This window comes from Electrophorus electricus, chromosome 8 (assembly GCF_041902795.1).
Source record: "Electrophorus electricus isolate QZ-2024a chromosome 8, ASM4190279v1, whole genome shotgun sequence".
Taxonomy (NCBI): domain Eukaryota; kingdom Metazoa; phylum Chordata; class Actinopteri; order Gymnotiformes; family Gymnotidae; genus Electrophorus; species Electrophorus electricus.
In genome coordinates this window covers 14,462,501-14,480,549 of record NC_137504.1, presented here as the reverse complement: position 1 = coordinate 14,480,549, position 18,049 = coordinate 14,462,501, and the positions used below count along the sequence as shown (strand labels likewise).

At 44.6% G+C, this 18,049-nt stretch overlaps 1 protein-coding gene across 4 annotated transcripts in view; it reads left to right on the top strand.

Annotated features, from left to right (window-relative positions):
• The window catches only part of ebf1b (EBF transcription factor 1b), a 99,942-nt gene that overhangs the window by 69,442 nt on the left and 12,451 nt on the right, over window positions 1-18,049 (top strand). For 2 of the 4 annotated variants that reach the window (XM_081719017.1, XM_081719015.1), the window contains exons 9-11: window positions 2,232-2,359; window positions 6,904-7,030; window positions 15,258-15,346. In XM_081719017.1, coding sequence (XP_081575143.1) covers window positions 2,232-2,359; window positions 6,904-7,030; window positions 15,258-15,346 — 344 coding nt within the window. Of the gene's footprint in view, window positions 1-2,228; window positions 2,360-6,903; window positions 7,031-15,257; window positions 15,347-18,049 lie in introns of all 4 variants that reach the window. The other 2 variants (XM_081719016.1, XM_081719014.1) reach the window with 1 other exon arrangement.

The window sequence follows — 18,049 nt, the reverse complement described above, 5'->3', positions numbered from 1 at the left end:
TGGGTTTTTATGGCTTGTGCATGTGTTGTTTGAACTCTGCGTATGTGTCTGTGTGTGTATGTGTGTGTGTGTGTGTGTGTGTGTGTGTGTGTGCGCGCATGCGTGTGTGTGTGTGTGTGTGTGTGTCACTGGGAGCAGCATGATGAGCAGATGGTGCAGAGAGAGCCACAGAAAGTTTAATCCTATCAGATGGATTCCTGCTTTTCCATCTGCTTAATCCAGCTCAGCCTGAGCTAGTGTCCACTTAGGCCAAGATTACAGCCAGAGATTGCACCTCGTCTCCCATACTTCCACTCACCACCTCCCCAAACTGCATTAGGCTATGGGGAAAAGGGGGCGTGGCCAGATGCTGCCATGGGTATCCCAACGTCTGACGTGTAAATGAAGCAGATTAGTGTGTGTTCACAGAGAAGAAACGCAGCCATTGGTGAGATTCGTTCAACAGGAAGTATATCCAAAGACCCCAGACTCCGCCTGAGTCGTCTGTGCTAGCATGAGCGGATGTGAAGCCCAGCTTCCTCTGCAGTTTAGAACCTTCCCATGGTACCTACGCTCTCCCAAGATGCTAAGAATTGTCACGTTTATTCTCTGCCCACAACTTCTTAACCCACCCCAAGGGTCGGCCGCAAATTTGCGCCATGCTCAGAGGGAGCCACCTCCTTTGGAGGGGCCTGTGCAGAGGGAGCCACACCCTGGGGAGGGGCTGTCACGCCCGAGGGCCACATACGTTGTTTTGTCTTCTTTAATAGCTGCTGTCCTGCTGTTTGTAGTTCTGTGAAGCTCTCCAGGTGCCGGACGTATTTTCCGGTTGCTTCCAAGGTTGAGAATGCTCTGCACTCGCTTCAAGTTGCACCAACGAAACCCCCCCTCCCTTCCTTCCCCGTCTTTCCACGTAGCTCATTATGTCGATCCGCGCTGTTCAGGAGCTAAGCGGAGGTAAACTGAAGCAGGCTAAATTGCTTCCTCCACCCCCTGCTAGTGCAGGACACTCGCGCTCGGAGGGGAGCTGACAGCTCTAATAAGTGGGCTGACCTTTCTCCGCACGAATCCTGTACCACCCCCACCCTACCCCACCCTGCACCGACTCTTCTGCCGTGTACACGCAACAAAGGGGCCCGGGCAAACAGGCTGGCGGACATCGGCGAGCCCCCGCCACAGAACCACTTGTCGCGGACAGCATGAAGCCTGATGTCACCGGCCGAGAGCAGACCCCAGTGAACGAGCAGTTTTAGCTACGTGCCGCAAGTGTGTGTCTTACCAGAATGAAAATTATGGCTGCAAGTATGTGTTTTACGAGCATGATAATTATAGCTCAGATGTCAAATTTCAATTACCGATTGAAAACAGGGTTTTTCGACCTTGGACTTTTTGGGACATGAATGGCCCAAAAGGCTTAGCAAATAAGGGGACATAAAACACAAATCTTAATCATAAACTAGGAATGTTTCTAGTCCAGTAATGCCTTATACAGTGTTATGGCAGGATGGTTTTTACTGAGTTTCCTTTTGTTAGCCTCTCTGCTTCACCATAGTAGTGCATCCATTCATCTCTGATTGGTGCGTTGAAGTCGATCGGCCTGTAATGAGATGCCGTTGTTGTCGCTGGGCGGGTTTAGGTAGAAGTCCCATTTGCTGTGTCAGAGGGTCATTCTTGCTGTAAGCGATCCTCTGTGTCTTTGTAAGCCTAACGTGTCCTGCCAGGCATGGGACTCCTAGTTAAATCCAGCTGTGTGAGTTTTCTCAGTACTGCTTGTGTGTTTTCGGTTTCCTGCGCCGGCTCCGAAACGGGAGACGCAGAGGTGTCGAGTCATGCGACCTCCCTGGTGCTCCCACCCCTGCCCCCCTGCCCCGCTTGCTAAACCTCATGAAACAAACCACATTAGAACCTCACCTCTAACCCAGAGGCCTCACGGGAACTGAAGGTTAACCCTCCACCCCCCCAACATACACACCGGATCCCCAGGAAACAGAAGTGTTCCTTTTTTGCGCGGTTAAAAGCAATGGATTCCTTCATAGATCTGACAGACAAAATTGCAAGCCAGTTCTTTTCTTTTCATTCTTACATTCCTACATGTGGTATAAAACAAAAAAAAAAAGGTCTTTTGAATATGCTTTGGCTGACCAAAAGAGAATATTAAAGAATGTTTCTGTCTCTCTATATATTTCTCTCTCTCTTTCTCTCTGTCTCTCTGTCTCTCATCAACCTGGTCCGCCTCTATTGGAATGCAGCAGCACCTTGTATCAAAGCCATCAGCCCCAGCGAGGGCTGGACAACAGGCGGTGCCACCGTCATCATCATCGGAGACAACTTCTTCGACGGACTGCAGGTCATCTTCGGCACCATGCTGGTGTGGAGCGAGGTGAGTGGGGAGAACTCTCTGAGAACTTTATGAGCCCTCTTTGAGCCTGCTCGCACAAAAGTGACGTCTTTAATTCGGCTCAGGCAGTGAACAGGGCAGAGATCACACCAGATACTGACCGAGATCACACTAGCCACAGAACGAGATCACGCTGGCTACAGACTGAGATCACACTAGCTAGAGACCGAGATCACACTAGCTACAGACTAAGATCACTCTAGCTCCAGACTGAGATCACAATAGCTAGAGACCGAGATCACACTAGCTACAGACTAAGATCACTCTAGCTCCAGACTGAGATCACAATAGCTAGAGACCAAGCTCACTCTAGCTAGAGACCAGGATCACACTAGCTACAGACCGAGATCACACTAGCTACAGACCGAGATCACACTAGCTAGAGACCAAGATCACTCTAGCTCCAGACTGAGATCACAATAGCTAGAGACCAAGCTCACTCTAGCTAGAGACCAGGATCACACTAGCTACAGACCGAGATCACACTAGCTACAGACTGAGATCACACTAGCTTCAGATCACAACAGTCCTTTACGGGATCTCCTGCTTCACTGTTGCCGTGTTAGCTGCTTTGGAAGTGATGCTAAGCCCTACATTTTTTCAAAGTTCAAAGTTTATTTGTCACGTATATAGTCATACGTGGTATAACTGGCAGTGAAATGCTTTTTTGCAACTGCTCTGTCCGACCCGAGGAGAGATACAGGGAAATGGATGCAGTTTGATGAATAAATAAATATGTTATGATGGATGAAGAGGGAATGTATAATATGCATATATACAATGTACAATTTCCAGTTTTAACAATTTACTATTTACAGTTTTTACAGTTTGTATGATGTAATTGTGGACATCATACACAGAGTAATCCCCACAGTACATCAGTTGCCCTGATTCAGGGCCCGAATAGCCTGCGGGAAGAAGCTTCTCTTCAGTCTCTCTGTATTGGTCTTCGGGGAGCAAAAACACTTCCCTGACCTCAACAGAGAGGAGAGCCTATCGTTGGGCTGTTGGGATTTGCAACCTTAGATTGTTGGATTCTATGAACTCATCTGCATTTTGGCAAAAAATGCTTTTAATAATTTGGTTTGATCTCTATCTGAGTTTGTAACACTGGAGTTATTCCAATTTAACTTCTACTCCAACCCAGACTAGCAGAGATCTTGGGAGATGCGAGTCAGACTCCAATTCAGCTTGGCAGTATTGTACTTACTTGGTTTCCTGCAAAGTGACATGGGAAGGGCCCGTTCTTGTAATTTTGTTGACCGTTCATGTATGTGCTGTAGGAACATCCACAGCTCTTAGATGTGTTACTTATAGAAATGAGAACAGGGATAATAGAAGGTCTAATCTCTGTCATGCACAGCACAAAAAAGCTCTCTTTTGCACAGTATACATGCACACGCATTCCACTTAGACACAACTTAAAGGGAAAGTACACAAATTACTGAATGCTTTGTTTTATGTTATGGTCACTGACAGAAATAGTACGTTGGACAATGACCTCTGGAGAAGAGGCTAAATGGAGTCAGGTGTTTCTGTCCACGCAGGTGGGGTTTTGGCCTGTCCTGCCATATTAAAATCCACAGTTTTTGGTACCTGTTCTTCTGGCCCGGTCAGAGCACATTTCACAAGACCACAAAAGGACGTTTGTAGATTCTCACAGGACTGGAAGCAGATTACAGGGGAATTCCTGCATGGGCTTTCATCTGTCCACTGTGTAGAAGTGTTTTTCGTAAGAACATACAACAGCATTAAAGTCACCGAATGAATGTGCCACTTAGGAAACCCCTGCAGTGAACAGATGAGACCAAGGCTGAACATTAACGCACACTACTAAACTCTGAAGAAAGAAAACACTGCATGCCAGCAAAAAAACCTCATCTCCAGTGAAGCACTTGGCATTATAGAGTTAGGTTAGTTAGTTAGTTAGTTCTTGGTGTTTCAGAGTGGACCTGCGTGGCTTGTATGGTTTGCAGTCACGGATGAATTCCGAGCCACGGCAGAAGATTCTGCGACAGAACATCTAAACTTTGATCTAAAACTCAAGGGGTTGGGTTGACACGGCCATGAGCCAAAACACGGGACTAAATCAACATAGACTCGAATGGGAGAAATTCCTTGGAACTTAACATGGCCAAGTTAGAGTGCTGTACCCAATCAAATTGAAATACTGTCGTGTGATTGGAAGTAGGCTAGTCAAACCAAGACTTCCAAAAATATACATGAACTAAAATGTGTATATGGAGGAATGGGCCAGATTTACCTCCTAACCGCTAGGCATGGCTTATCCATTTTTAGTTGAGCCATTATTACAGAAATCCAGGTAATTCCGAAGGGATCACAAACTTTTTCTTTCTAGCCGCTAGCCTGACTACCAGTTACAAAATGTCAGGATATTATGATGGACTCACACGAATTCCTTTTTATCATTGCATTAATGAGCCTAAATCGTTGAAATCTTAGCCCATGTCATTTAAAGTCCTAATACAGCACAAAGACAGATGTTTAGTTCTAAGCAGTACAGGTACTAACATTTTAAGTAATACTGTACTGCCAGATAGTGTGTTAAATAAAAGCCATTGCATGCCATTAAAGAGTATTTTAAAATGGCACTTCCTTCATCTGTTCCCCTCTGCTGTCAGGTTGGGGCATTTTGCCTCTAATGAAGTGCACAAGATGCTGGTATTATGCAGGTGATAAATTCATCTGGCATGAGCCATTAAATATTGTAATGCTATTAAAGGTGCCTTTTATTTGACTTGACAAGTCTTTATGTGGGGAAGTGTGCTTCATATGATACACTGGCTAACGGCTCCACAACAGACCCTTTAAAGGCTGCTGATGGCAGCCAGTGTTGTGAGAAAGTGCGGAGACGTAGATATGCAAATATGCACACACACACACACACACACACACACACACACACACACACACACACACACACACACACAACACAACACACACAAAACACACAACACACACAGGGCAAGTAGGCTGATCAAATGTAACTCCTCCATGGGGTTGCAAAGCAGTTCTTTACAGCAATTGTCTCAGATACAAACTCTGCACTATTTATTCATCCAGAACCTTTGATACACTCAAGGAGGTGCACAATTAAAAGACTGAGGAACGATCACACATGCTAATGTGTAGGATGTCTGCACAGTGAGGCACATTGTGTGTTTGTGTGTGTGTGTGTGTGTGTGTGTGTGTGTGTGTGTGTGTGTGTGCCTGTGCATATGCTAGTTATGACAGCATACATCTGGGACACATTTAATGTGCTGAGTTGCCTCCTCCCCCTCTAGCTGTTCCTGTGGACGTTTTAACCTTTTGACCTTTCGCCCCTAACCCCGTAGCCCCCAAACGAGGGGGCCCACCCAGGGCCTCCTGCTCCCCCTCAGCCGCTACACCCATCAGCTATGGATCTGATTACCACAGATATAGCAGAGAGAGAAAGTGAGTGACAGAGAAAGAGAGAGAGAGGGCAAGGGAGAGAATTCCGCATATGGTTGTTTAATCTCTTGTCGTTTTTTTCTTTCTCTCTTTCAGCTACTTTCACTCAACACAAATCCTAAGAAGCTGAATATTGCTGACTGATGTTGAAAAGACATTGTTTAATATTAATAACATTAATAGTATTTCCTAATAATATTAACAGATTCATTTCCATATTGAATTTATGGATTTGTAATGTTTTTTCCTTCTGAAGCTTTGTAATGGCTGTAAGATTCATTAAACAGTAATGGAAATGGGAAAGAGCCTGGATTAGCATCCCAGAGCGCCTCGCTAGTCTTCACTTTCCCCATCTTTTATTTCGGTTCATTTTTTTTAAGCTTGCACATAGACTCCCGGTTGAAGGTCGGATTTAGGGGACTGGAAGAGGCACGAGTGCTGTGTTCAGTGATCAGTGATTGTGAACAGGGCTAAAAGCAGCCTACAGTTTAGGATCTGGGACTGCAAGTGGAAGCATGTTTCTAATTAGTGTTTCTCTGGGGATCCTGTGAGGCAGAGCCCCTGTGTGCCTCTATAGCAGACCCACCCGCTGTCAAACCCCTGATACTGATCAACCAGATGCGTGCGCACACGCGCTCACACACACACACACACACACAAGATGTATTCTGGATTTTGGGTGTACCAGCAGCCTTGGATCTAGGCCAGCATTAGCATTGCTTGTCCATCCTGTCTGAAGTACACTGGTAATTGCTGGAATCATGCTACACACAGACAAACCAGCCCACTGGACTAATAGTGAAGCGCTTACCACGCAATAAACAATTGCCTCTAAGCTTTGTTTATGCGTGCAAGTTATGCACAATTAAAATGAAAATATCCCCAAAGCAGACATTGCAGTTATTAAATGAATTAAAAGCTCCTTTGATAAAATCAAAATGAATGAAGCAAGAATGCCAACAGGTAGAACGAGGACTGTTTTTTTAAAAATGTATCTTCCTAACTCTCTTCTTCTCTCTCGCTCTCTCTCTCACTCCCCCTCCCTCCCTCCCTCCCTCTCTCTCTGTGAGCAGCTCATCACACCTCACGCCATCCGGGTGCAGACGCCTCCTCGCCACATTCCCGGGGTTGTGGAGGTCACGCTGTCCTACAAGTCCAAGCAGTTCTGCAAAGGCACGCCAGGCAGGTTCATCTACACCGGTAAGATCACATACCCCCTCCGCTCAACTGACCAAACATAACCGAGAACGTTGGGGCTTGGGGGCAGACGGATGAAGACGGAGAACGGTGAAGCTTCCAAGGTCTGTGAGCATAAACTTGCTTGCCTTGGCATGAGGGCTGCCCTCTTCCTGTCGTGGAAGGCACTGATGTGGGACACATCACTCTCCCGAGACTCTACTTCCTGTGTACGGATAAGCTCTTGGCTGATCTTGAATGCTGCCTTGAGACCAGAGCTGCATTTGACAGTTTGCTGTGCTGGTCCAGGATCAGTATCAGTATCTTTATCCAAGGACAAGAGTAACTAATGACAGTGGACATGTGTAGGCCCTCATACCCAGACTGACCTCAGACCAGTCCCAAATTAGGGCAAGAGAGGAAATGAGGCGAATAGGTCTGTATGTGTTTATGTTATTAGTACTCTTTATGGCTTCCCATTGAAGTCATCTGTGATAAATCATCTGCATTGTGTTTATATTATGTCTTTAATATAGCAATGAAAAGGACATGCACCCACCCACACACACCAACTCAGACACACACACCTCCTCAGACACACACAAATTCAGACATGCACACCTCCTCACACACAAACCTGCTCAGACACACAGAAATTCAGACACACACACCTCCTCAGACACACACAAATTCAGACACTCACACTTCCATAGACACACAAATTCAGACACACACACCTCCTCAGGCACACGCAAATTCAGACACAAACACCTCCTCAGACACACACAAATTCAGACACAAACACCTCCTCAGACACACGCAAATTCAGACACAAACACCTCCTCAGACACACACAAATTCAGACACAAACACCTCCTCAGACACACACAAATTCAGACACACACACCTCCTCAGACATGCACACCTCCTCTCACACACACACACACACACACAAACACACAAACGTAGAGTTCAACAGGGGGGTATTGTTTCCTTAATTACTGTAGATTGGGAGATAGTAACGACCAGTGCTTGTAAAAACTGTTACAACTCAGCAAGAAAAACAGTGTGCTTTTTACCGGCTTCCATCTTGAAGCCATTTGATGGGTAAAAAAGGGGAAGAAACAAAGAACCTTTCCAGACAGCCAAACACACACAGATGCAAAAACACACAAACAAACGCCCGAGTGCCTCGCTCCTTCAGCCCGTATGTTAGACCATGTCTCACACCCAGTTCCTGCAGTTCACTGAGGGCATTCTTAAGGAGGAGACCAAATCCCAGAGCAATCTGAGCAGGCTCTTAATGAGCTGAACTGTGCATTTCCCTCTGTGACTCTCTCTCTCTAGCTCTCTCACTCTCTCTTTCTGTCTCTCTCGCGCTCTCTCACACACACACACACACACACACACACACACACACACACACACACACACACAAGTCTATAATAAGTAGATCTTTGTTTACTGAGAAATATACATGACGTGGTCTTGTTATTTCTATCTCGTATACAGGGAAAGAGAGAGATAGAGAGGGATAGAGAGAGGAGAGAGAGAAAGTAAGAGAGAGAGAGAGAGAGAGAGACAGAGTCCTTGTGTCCTTCCACCTCCAGTGTTTATTCACTCTACATGAGACAGTCTTGCATTCGCCTTAAAACCTAAACCCACCCACTAATGCCCAAATCCACAAGGTCAAAGGTCAACCCCTGAGCGCTCATTAGCCAATTTTATCATTTTGGGGTTTGTCTGCAGATGTTAATTTACTAGGGTGGACCTCAGACACCCACGAGAGCACGTTTAAAACCAGAAAAAGCTTTAATTTTGACCTAATGATTTCACTTTTAGATTTTTTTCCTTTATCGTGGTAAAATCAGGAATATAGAGGAGGGTTAAGACAGGTGCATAGAAACACACACACACACAGCTCTCTGCGTGTGCTTGCAAATGCAATTTTCATGGTCATAGATTAGCAGGGAATGAAAAATAGATACAATGGATATGTTTCTTTTTGCCCCCCCCACTTTATTTTATTTTTTTTTAGAGTCTTATCTTAGGTACAACCCTTTTCGGAATGCTCCATTAATTTGTACTGACGTATCCCTTTCACTGCCTAATCAATCTAAGCTACTGCAATTCAGGGCTCTTAATGAAGCCCAAACTCCTTAACTTCCTCCTCCTCTGTGATCTCGGTCCCTTTTTCAGTTAAAACTGCAGTGCTGCCACTGGCAAGGGAGAGTGGCATCTGGCCCCTGGCATAGCCGGTACCCAGCGGACAGCTGGCAGGGCTAATCAGCCTCTGTTAGCGGAACGCGCTATCTGCGAATAGATTGCGCTCACAGCTCCTCAGGCCTAATTAAATCAATACAGGCAGAGGCACGGACGCCTGCTGCCAGGCCCCAGCTATGCGCTAATCAATGGCTACCTGGAAACTGCCAGTGCCCCGTCAAGAACTGTACCCTGCAAAATCAGTCAAGCAGGGAAAAGAATTTGAGTGGAATTATGGAAGATGGTGTTATGGGAGATCAAGCAGGTGAGGCAGTGAGTTTTATTGTTTGATTGGTGGGTAGGAGGCCAGTTTTTTATGAGTAAAAAATATTTAATAAATTAAATAATAGTTTTATATTTAGGCCTACATAATTTAATTGCATGTGGTCAATGGAGAAATCTTAAAAATCTGGGAAAATCTTAGACTCTCTAACTGCTTCTTTCTATCTTTTCTTTTATCTATTTTTTCTTTCTTTCTCTCTCTGTCTCTCTCGCTCCCTCTCTCTCAGTCTGTGACTCTGGTCCTGCCTTAGTTGCAAAGTGTACACTGTACCTAATACATCTCCTGTAATTGACAGTGGAGGTGTGCTGTCACCGGCGAAACTAAATGTCAGTGCTGGGGGGGTTTATAAAGAGGAAGTGTGAAGAAGCGATCAATAGAGCAGAGTACCTACCAAGACAAGGCCCAGGCAAGCCTCAGCCGCAGCCAGCGCCAGAAAAGTGTGCTATCATGTGATATAATGAGGAAATATGACTTTCACGCAAAGACGACTCACCAGAAATGTTTTATTTCTTAGCAGGTCGTACATGGCCACGTTTTGCTTCAGCTCCTCTTCCTCCCTCAGGTCCTGTTGGCAGTACTCAGCAGAAGTTGATCGTCTAATCTGTATACACTACATCTGTTTACAACTTTTTTTTACGGTTTTGCAGAGGTTTTGCAAGTTAATCTCAGTGGGGACACACACACACACACTCTCACTCTCACTCAGACAAGGCTCCACTGGGCATGTGGGCATGATACTGGGCATAATACCAAGCACTCAGGTGTCATGAAGAGTATATGCGTGTGTGCGTGTGTGTGTGTGTGTGTGTGTGTGTGTGTGTGTGTGTGTGTGTGTGTGTGTGTGTGCGTGTTTGTGCACACCAGTCAAGGATAGAAAAGCTATTAGCAGACGACTAATCTAAAATGTAGCATCATGTTCAGCCTGGACCACCATAACAATGCCAAGCAACCTCCCCTGTCCCACCACATGAGTCTCAGCTGACGAGCCCCCGCACCAGAAGCAGAGCACATTCTTGCTATATTAGAAAGAGACCAGGGGAGGCAAGATATAAGAATAGGACTGTTCTCTATTGATCTTAAAGTGGAATGGCTTGGGAAAAAAAATAACTCATCTATAATAAGGAGGGAAGAATGAAGCAATAATTCAGAGGTATTGAGCGCCACGCCGGCATGGGGATCGATCCCGAGCCCTCGCCTTGACATCGCACCTGGAAGGGGAGACGGTGGACGACCGGAGCCTGCCGGAAAAGCACGAAGGAGGGGGAATTGGTGCTCTCCACTTTTCCTTACTTTATTATATATGTACACACACACATACACACACACCTACACGTGTGTGTTCACTGTGTGACATTGTGAAGAATGGCCTTCTGCACTAAATTACATGGGTCTAATCTGACCACTTACAGTGGAAACGCACTGGACAGTGCAGCAGAGGTGCTGTAGTTCTAGTTCAGCCCACAGGACAGTTGTTGCATAGTGGAGGTGCTGTAGTTCTAGTTCAGCCCACAGGACAATTGTAGTGTAGTGGAGGTGCTGTAGTTATAGTTCAGCACTTTTCAAATCAACACTGAAACCCTCCTTGGCTCTTTTGGTTTGAGTTAGCGGAACATACCATTAGGGTGCACGCTACGCTCTAATACGATGGATGTGCATCCATAGTTGTGTTGGAGGTAATTAGGTTGATGACCGTATGTGCACTCGGTGGGCTGGGCCTCTTCCCCATCGTTTTCCTGTTCCCGCTCTTCCTCCTCCTCCTCTTCCTCCTCCTCCTCCTCCTCCCCTCTCCTCCTCCCGTCGGGGTCATTATTGTGAAATATGATGAGGACTGCATCTGCCCTCATGAAATTTCAATGAGCATTGATCTGTGTGATTGCAAGAGATCTCTCACAATGTGGTCAGAGAGAGAGAGAGAGAGAGAGAGAGAGAGAGAGAGAGAGAGAGAGAGAGAGACCGAACACACAGCAGCCTATTTGCTCATTAATTTATGGCTGAAGTAATTCCAGTCATATCAATTTGACATTTTCCTAGACACCGACCGATAGTGTCTTGCTGGTAATTTAAGTAATTTTATTCCACTGCAACTATCCGTTATTGCCTTGTTCCTTTTGTGAAACCTTAAGAAACCTGTAAGGTCTGTGTATCTACTGTAGCTAATGTCATTTTTATACATTTCTTAAACATTTCTCTTCCAGTTTCTACTGCTGAAATCAGCTGTGAATTTCCTCTCCTAGCAATTAATGCTGTAGTTATTGTGAGAAAGGTCGACTAGAAGCTAAGTGTAAGGTGTTGCCTTTTTCCAGTACTGGTTTTTCAGTGCTTTAGAGGTTGGCTGTGTTCAGAGAGACTCGTGGTTTTGAGGTAGACAAACCCTGCTGAGGTCAGCTTCATTCCATTTCAGACAGTTACATGGATACATCTCAGTTCATGAGGTTTGCAGAAATACCTGCTTAGAAATGTATGAATAAATCAGCATTGAATTTAATCATCAATTAGGCAAAGATTTGAAGCTGCTGCCTCAAAAACACCATTATGATGTTTTAATGGTCACCAAAGGAAATATAGTGTGCATTTGGATAATCTGAGAGAAATACTGTAGTATTCAAATACTAGATCGTATTTAAACACTAATGTGTGTCCCTGGCTAACTATTTCCCGCTGTAATGTAACATTTAGCACTGCTAAGTTAGCATGTAGCGAAAACGGTTGCTACATCTCCAGGCTGGCCTCAGATTCTATTTTGGAGCATTTAAGCACTGAAGCTCAAGGGGGAACTAAAAACCAACATCCCTGAGCAAATCCAAGCCATGTGGTGGTATGCACAGAACAATAAAATGGAGCAGGGCTAAGTTATAAATACACTGTGGTTAGCACTTGTTTCACATGTAGCAAATATTGTATCCAGCTACGGTGCAAATTTAGGCCAACAACAGACCCACTTCCCCATTTAAGACACAGGCGTTTTTATAGAAAGTATATATTTAAAGAGTTGATTGGTGTTTGTGCCATTCAGTTTCAGATTATCATTTCCAAGGGATTAATACATGACCTTCATTTTAAGATTCTTTAGAAACCCACTTATACTGACACTGTAAAATAACTGTGTCAAGGCGTATATGTTAACTGTCGCATGGTTGATGTCTTGGATCAGGTTTAAGCCACATTACATAATTGATTTATTGATTATTTAAGATCATACAGTCGGCTCTGTAATTGTTCTGAAGCCTGTTTTCTTCTGCACATCTGTGGAAGGTTTTGGAAGGCATCTGAAGTTCAAAATGATAAATTAAGGCTCGGTTTTTGCTGGGTTTTTACAGCATTCTTATCACTGCCTTGACTTTTTGACCTGCAGAATTATGGGGAAAGTCACTAGACTTACTTATGACCTACTGTTGAGGTTTGTGGTGTGTGTGTGTGTGTGTGTGTGTGTGTGTGTGAGAGAGAGAGAGAGAGAGAGAGAGAGAGAGAGAGAGAGAGAGAGAGAGAGAGAGAGAGAGAGAGAGAGAGAGAGAGAGAGAGAGAGAGAGAGAGAGTGAAAGTGTTATCCATGTTGAAAGTAGAGTAAAGGTTTTTACTTTTTAAGAAAGGACTGGTCCATTCTGTAAACCTTATTATTTTCTTTTCACTATGCTAAGGTTGTTACACTGTTATCCTACTGTAAATGTGGTCTAAGCAATTATAGTTTTCTAATTATCTCTGTTGGAATAACATACTTTTGTATGTTTTTCTCTATTTAGTTGTTGGGAACAGGGGTGATAGTTTGTGTGTGTGTGTGTGTGTGTGTGTGTGTGTGTGTGGTTTTTTTAAAAATAATATGTGATGGTAGACCAGTTTCCAAATTTATTATTTGCTTCTCTCTCTCTCTCTCTCTCTCTCTCTCTCTCTCTCTCTCGCTTGACCTTCAGGTCTCTCAGTAAGTGAATGTTTTCCCCAGGCTGTGTGAGACAATTGGGTGCAATGTAGAAATCAATGCCAATAAGAACAGAGCAAACTACTTCTGACATCCATAAGACATGAGCATGTGCTTCACAGAGAGCTCGCCCATCGGTCTCCATACTGGAATATTAATACACACCAACACACCAACAGCCTTCGCCAAACATATCAAAGTATTGCCATTTTAAATTTGATGGATTAGCACAAGGCGTGTAATCCACAGATGCAAAACATAACGTTTAGGTCTTATTTAACTACAAACAGCATCGTCTCAAGTTTCCTACCCTTTGTATTGAACCATTTGCTAACATCATTAGTACTTAATTTGAAGTCTTTGAGCTATAACCATCTGCTGTAACTGACAGGAAAGCACCCAACTCTACACGCTTGTTGTGACCCTTCCACAACCAACGCTGACACCATGCAAACCACTTTTTCATTTTCTCTTCCTCTTTTCTTTTCTCTCCATCTTCATGCTCCATGATTGGCAAACGCTGTGGAAGCGAAGCACATTATTTGAGGCCTCAGTTGTCGTGTGTGTGTGTGTGTGTGTATTTTGTTATCAGGGTTTTCTTTTCTAGTTCTAAACATGTTCTAATGTTGGGAGCAGGTGTTAGGGACACTACGGTACTACGCTACAATATACTAAGACTGTTGTCAAGGCTGAATTACACAGTTTCTGGGTCAGTCTTAGTACTGGTCCACATCATTACATAAAGCTGAAGAAGGCACAAGGAGTGATCTTAGGGCAGTATATTTGGGGTACCCACATCTAGGTCTTTTATAGTTATGTGCACTTTTATCATCTATTAAAATTCCTTTACCTCCTCGATCAGCTCCAGTCAGGAACATCTATGACTGGTCAGTGAGTTTTTAGTACCATCATGGCAGAGAGTTTTGAACAGTGGTGCCACAGTATGCTCAAGATTGTCCCTAACTGACACTTTACCCCAGCTCCTTATAAATGCCTACTCAGTTTTAGAATATTCTTAATGATTTTAAGGAGCTCCTTCCAAAAGTGGAACAGCCTTCTCCCTCACATTTGCTCTCTGCCTTTGTGGTTTGGTCTCAAACTGTACTTATGGGAGCTTTTAAAGACAAAGCCCTGCCACAGATGAGTCTGCCATGCTTCACTAGTCCACTATTTTTTCTCTATTAAAACAACTTTTGTCAAGTAACTGCTAACTCTGTCTTTGAGTCCCTCTTTACATCCTTATGGCTGATGGATGCACTTATATGTTTCTGACAAGATAAAGACTTCACGCCCAGTAATTGCCACCCAAAATGCAATGTGTAAATGCCCCTTAAAATCCGTAAAAGTCCCAAGACTGCCATACCATATGTGGCTTTTATACTCAGTCCAATAAATATGGGTAATCTTTGGAATATACAATGGCTTCCATTATAACAATCATGTATTTTAATGTCACTTTCTACTACATTAACAAGCACTTCAACTTTGATTTTTGTTGTGTTTTTTTTTTTAACCTGTCCAGAAGAAAAGCTTTTGACTGTTGATGCCTCCATTTTGCTGTTTTAAAAGCTTATGGAAGATTTTTAATGATTGGTTGATTTGATTTCTTGATTTGCCAGTTCAGCTAACTTCAGTATCAGAATCCACTTTTCCCCACAATTTACAAACAATGTCCTTTTGAATAAGAATATCATTGTAGACAATATCCCTAATTGGTTTTAAGAGTACAGCTGTAATCAGTTGTAATTTTAGGAACAGTCATACGTTGTTATTGATCAGCTCTTTCCACGTTTCAGCTCTGAACGAGCCAACCATCGACTACGGTTTCCAGCGGTTACAGAAGGTCATCCCGAGGCACCCCGGGGACCCTGAGCGCTTGCCGAAGGTAACGACTTCTTCACCGCCTTCACATCGTGCATACAGAGCCTGTACCAATGCCATCCCGCACATCAGACACACTACGAGGAGGATGGTTGCAATGCTGATTTGAAGATTCCAACGATTAAAAGGATGCCACGACATATGCGACAAAGAATTTCAACAGCTGTGTCTCGGGTCCTTGATCGATGGGAGGACTATGTCAATCGAGAACCAGGACGCTAGCAGGTCTATTGGGAAGCCTTACTGGGTGGGCCGGGTCGTGACCTCACACCCACGTATCGTACAGCTGTGCGCATTTCAGGCCGTTCTCGTAGCTGCCTCTCACATCTCTTAAGTGCTTCCAGATTGTCTTGATTTTAGCGTGAGGATCTGACATCAAAGTGATGATTGTCACTTGTAAAGGACTCAGCTGGCTGCCTGCTCAGTCGTCTGTCGTTATGGGTTCAGCGATGAGACCCATGTGCTGATGTTTGGTGCACTCGGCCCGTCACTAGCAAGCATTGCTGATGTGCAAGGAGAGTTGCATCATTGGGGTGGCGTGGCTTGGATGCGCATGCGTTAGGCGTTATTGTTATGGTGGGGAGGCATGTGTCTGCCAGGATCTTATTTGAAGTTTAGCCACTGTTGATGTTTTTGGTGATAGAACCCTCTCTCTTTAGTTTGACGTGTGTGTGTGTTTGTAGCAGGTGAACAGTACATTATTATGTTTCCTGGTGACTGAAACACATGCATTAAAACACACACACACCCACACACACACACACACACACACACACACACACACACACACCTGACCCTTAGCTTGCACTATGCAGTCAGTAATTGTCTGGAGTCTTTTCACAGCTTAGTATACACAGCTTCTCACTGTGGTATAGCGCAAGTGAACCCTCCACAGCAGAGTTACACAATGCTCCTTTCTTTGTTATCTCGTATTAACCTCCAACACATACACACACACACACACACATTTCCAATCACAGGCACACATCCACACACACACCCCTAACTGAACCAAGTCATTCATCGCAATTAGGTGCAACAGAGCTCACTGTCGCATCCAGTGAGGATGTATAGATTTTCCTCTCATCGCTTCTTCCAAACAAGCGAAACAGTGCTCAGCTGTAGTGTGCTTATTTACTTAACTCCTTTGTGTGTGTGTATGTGTGTGTGTGTGTGTGTGTGTGCATGTGTGTGTGTGTGTGAGTGTGCATACTTCAGTCTTAAGTGATGTCATTTGGCAGGACTTGCTGTTGTGAGCATGGTGGCCAGTGCATTTCTCTGTGTCTGTGACAAGGCTAGGTTACAAAGCTGCTGCCCAGTGTCACTGCTCAGCCAACCAGTATCACACTGGGAATCAATAACAATTCTGTGGTCGTGGTGCATAAAGAGAAAATGTACTTCCTCATCTCATATTAGTAAATTACACACATAACTGTAGGTTTGTTTTCAGGGGGTTGCCAGGTTTATACTGGAATCCCCCTTAGTTGTTTGCTTCCTTTTCCTCCCGGTTTGACAGATATGAACTGGTACATTCCCAAGAGAGGAAAGAGCATTAAAATCACCCTGTGAAGTGTGTTATGCTTGAGCTGAACCAGGTGCCAACTCAGTCGTACCATACGTGCTGAAGTTGGGGTTTGTGTGGGTGGGTGGGTCAGCCTCTGGGCCGTTGTCGAGATGTGGCATGGTTTTCCGCGGAGATCAGGCTTCAAATGAACACATGGCATAGACCGCTCTTTTGCGTCAGAATTCAACTGCTTTGTGTTCGGTAGATTGCAGGAGTGCACGAAGGATCCTGAAAGTCAATATTCAGGTAGAATGTTTAGGCAGTATGGAAAGATTAAGTTAGTTCATGTTATTTAACAAGGTATAGATGCTTTATGTAAGATGACCTGAGAGAGACTGTGTGTGTATGTGTGTGTTTTTGGGTGGGTGTGCATGTCTGTGTGTGTGTGTGTGTGTGTGTGTGTGTGTGTGTGTGTGTGTGTGTGTGTGTGTGTGTGTGTGTGTGTGTGTGCGCAGCATATGTTTTTATGTATGTGCATGCATGTGTGTGTGTGTGTGTGTGTGTGTGTGTGTGTGTGTGTGTGTGTGTGTGTGTGAGTGTGTGCATGTGTTTACGAGAGCCCGGGCACCAGGAGGTGATCCATCATGGTGAAGTCAGCTTGTGCCTCCCAGCAGGTCAGCCGATCGAAGTCTTCGCCGCCCGGACTTTATTATTGCTCCACCACTAGTAATTGAGTCACAGCAGAGCATGTGTGTGTGGGGGGGGGGGGGGGGGAGATGTGTGCGGGAGAGAGTGGAGAAAGAGAAATCGTTCTGGCACCTCTGACATTCAGAACAGCACTGAGCTCAATGAAGAGGTCAGAAATACAGAGAGGATATGTTATGTTGTCTCTCTCTCTCTCTCTCTCTCGTTCTCTCTCGCTCTCTCTCGTTCTCTCTCTCACTCTCTCTCTTTCACTATTTCTTATTTCTTGGATAATGGCCAGGCTGGCATCAACAGCCTCTCCCTCTCTCTTACACACACACACACACACACACACACACAGAGACAAACACACACACACACACACACTGCTCGCTGTTCCTCTCTGCCCCATCGATTTTCTCCTCTTTATTGAGGTAATAACTGTTTGTTGACGGGACTTGCTTTTCAACAGCAAGCCTCAATCATGCCACTCCTGACTTAGAGACAGTTGAAGAGAGA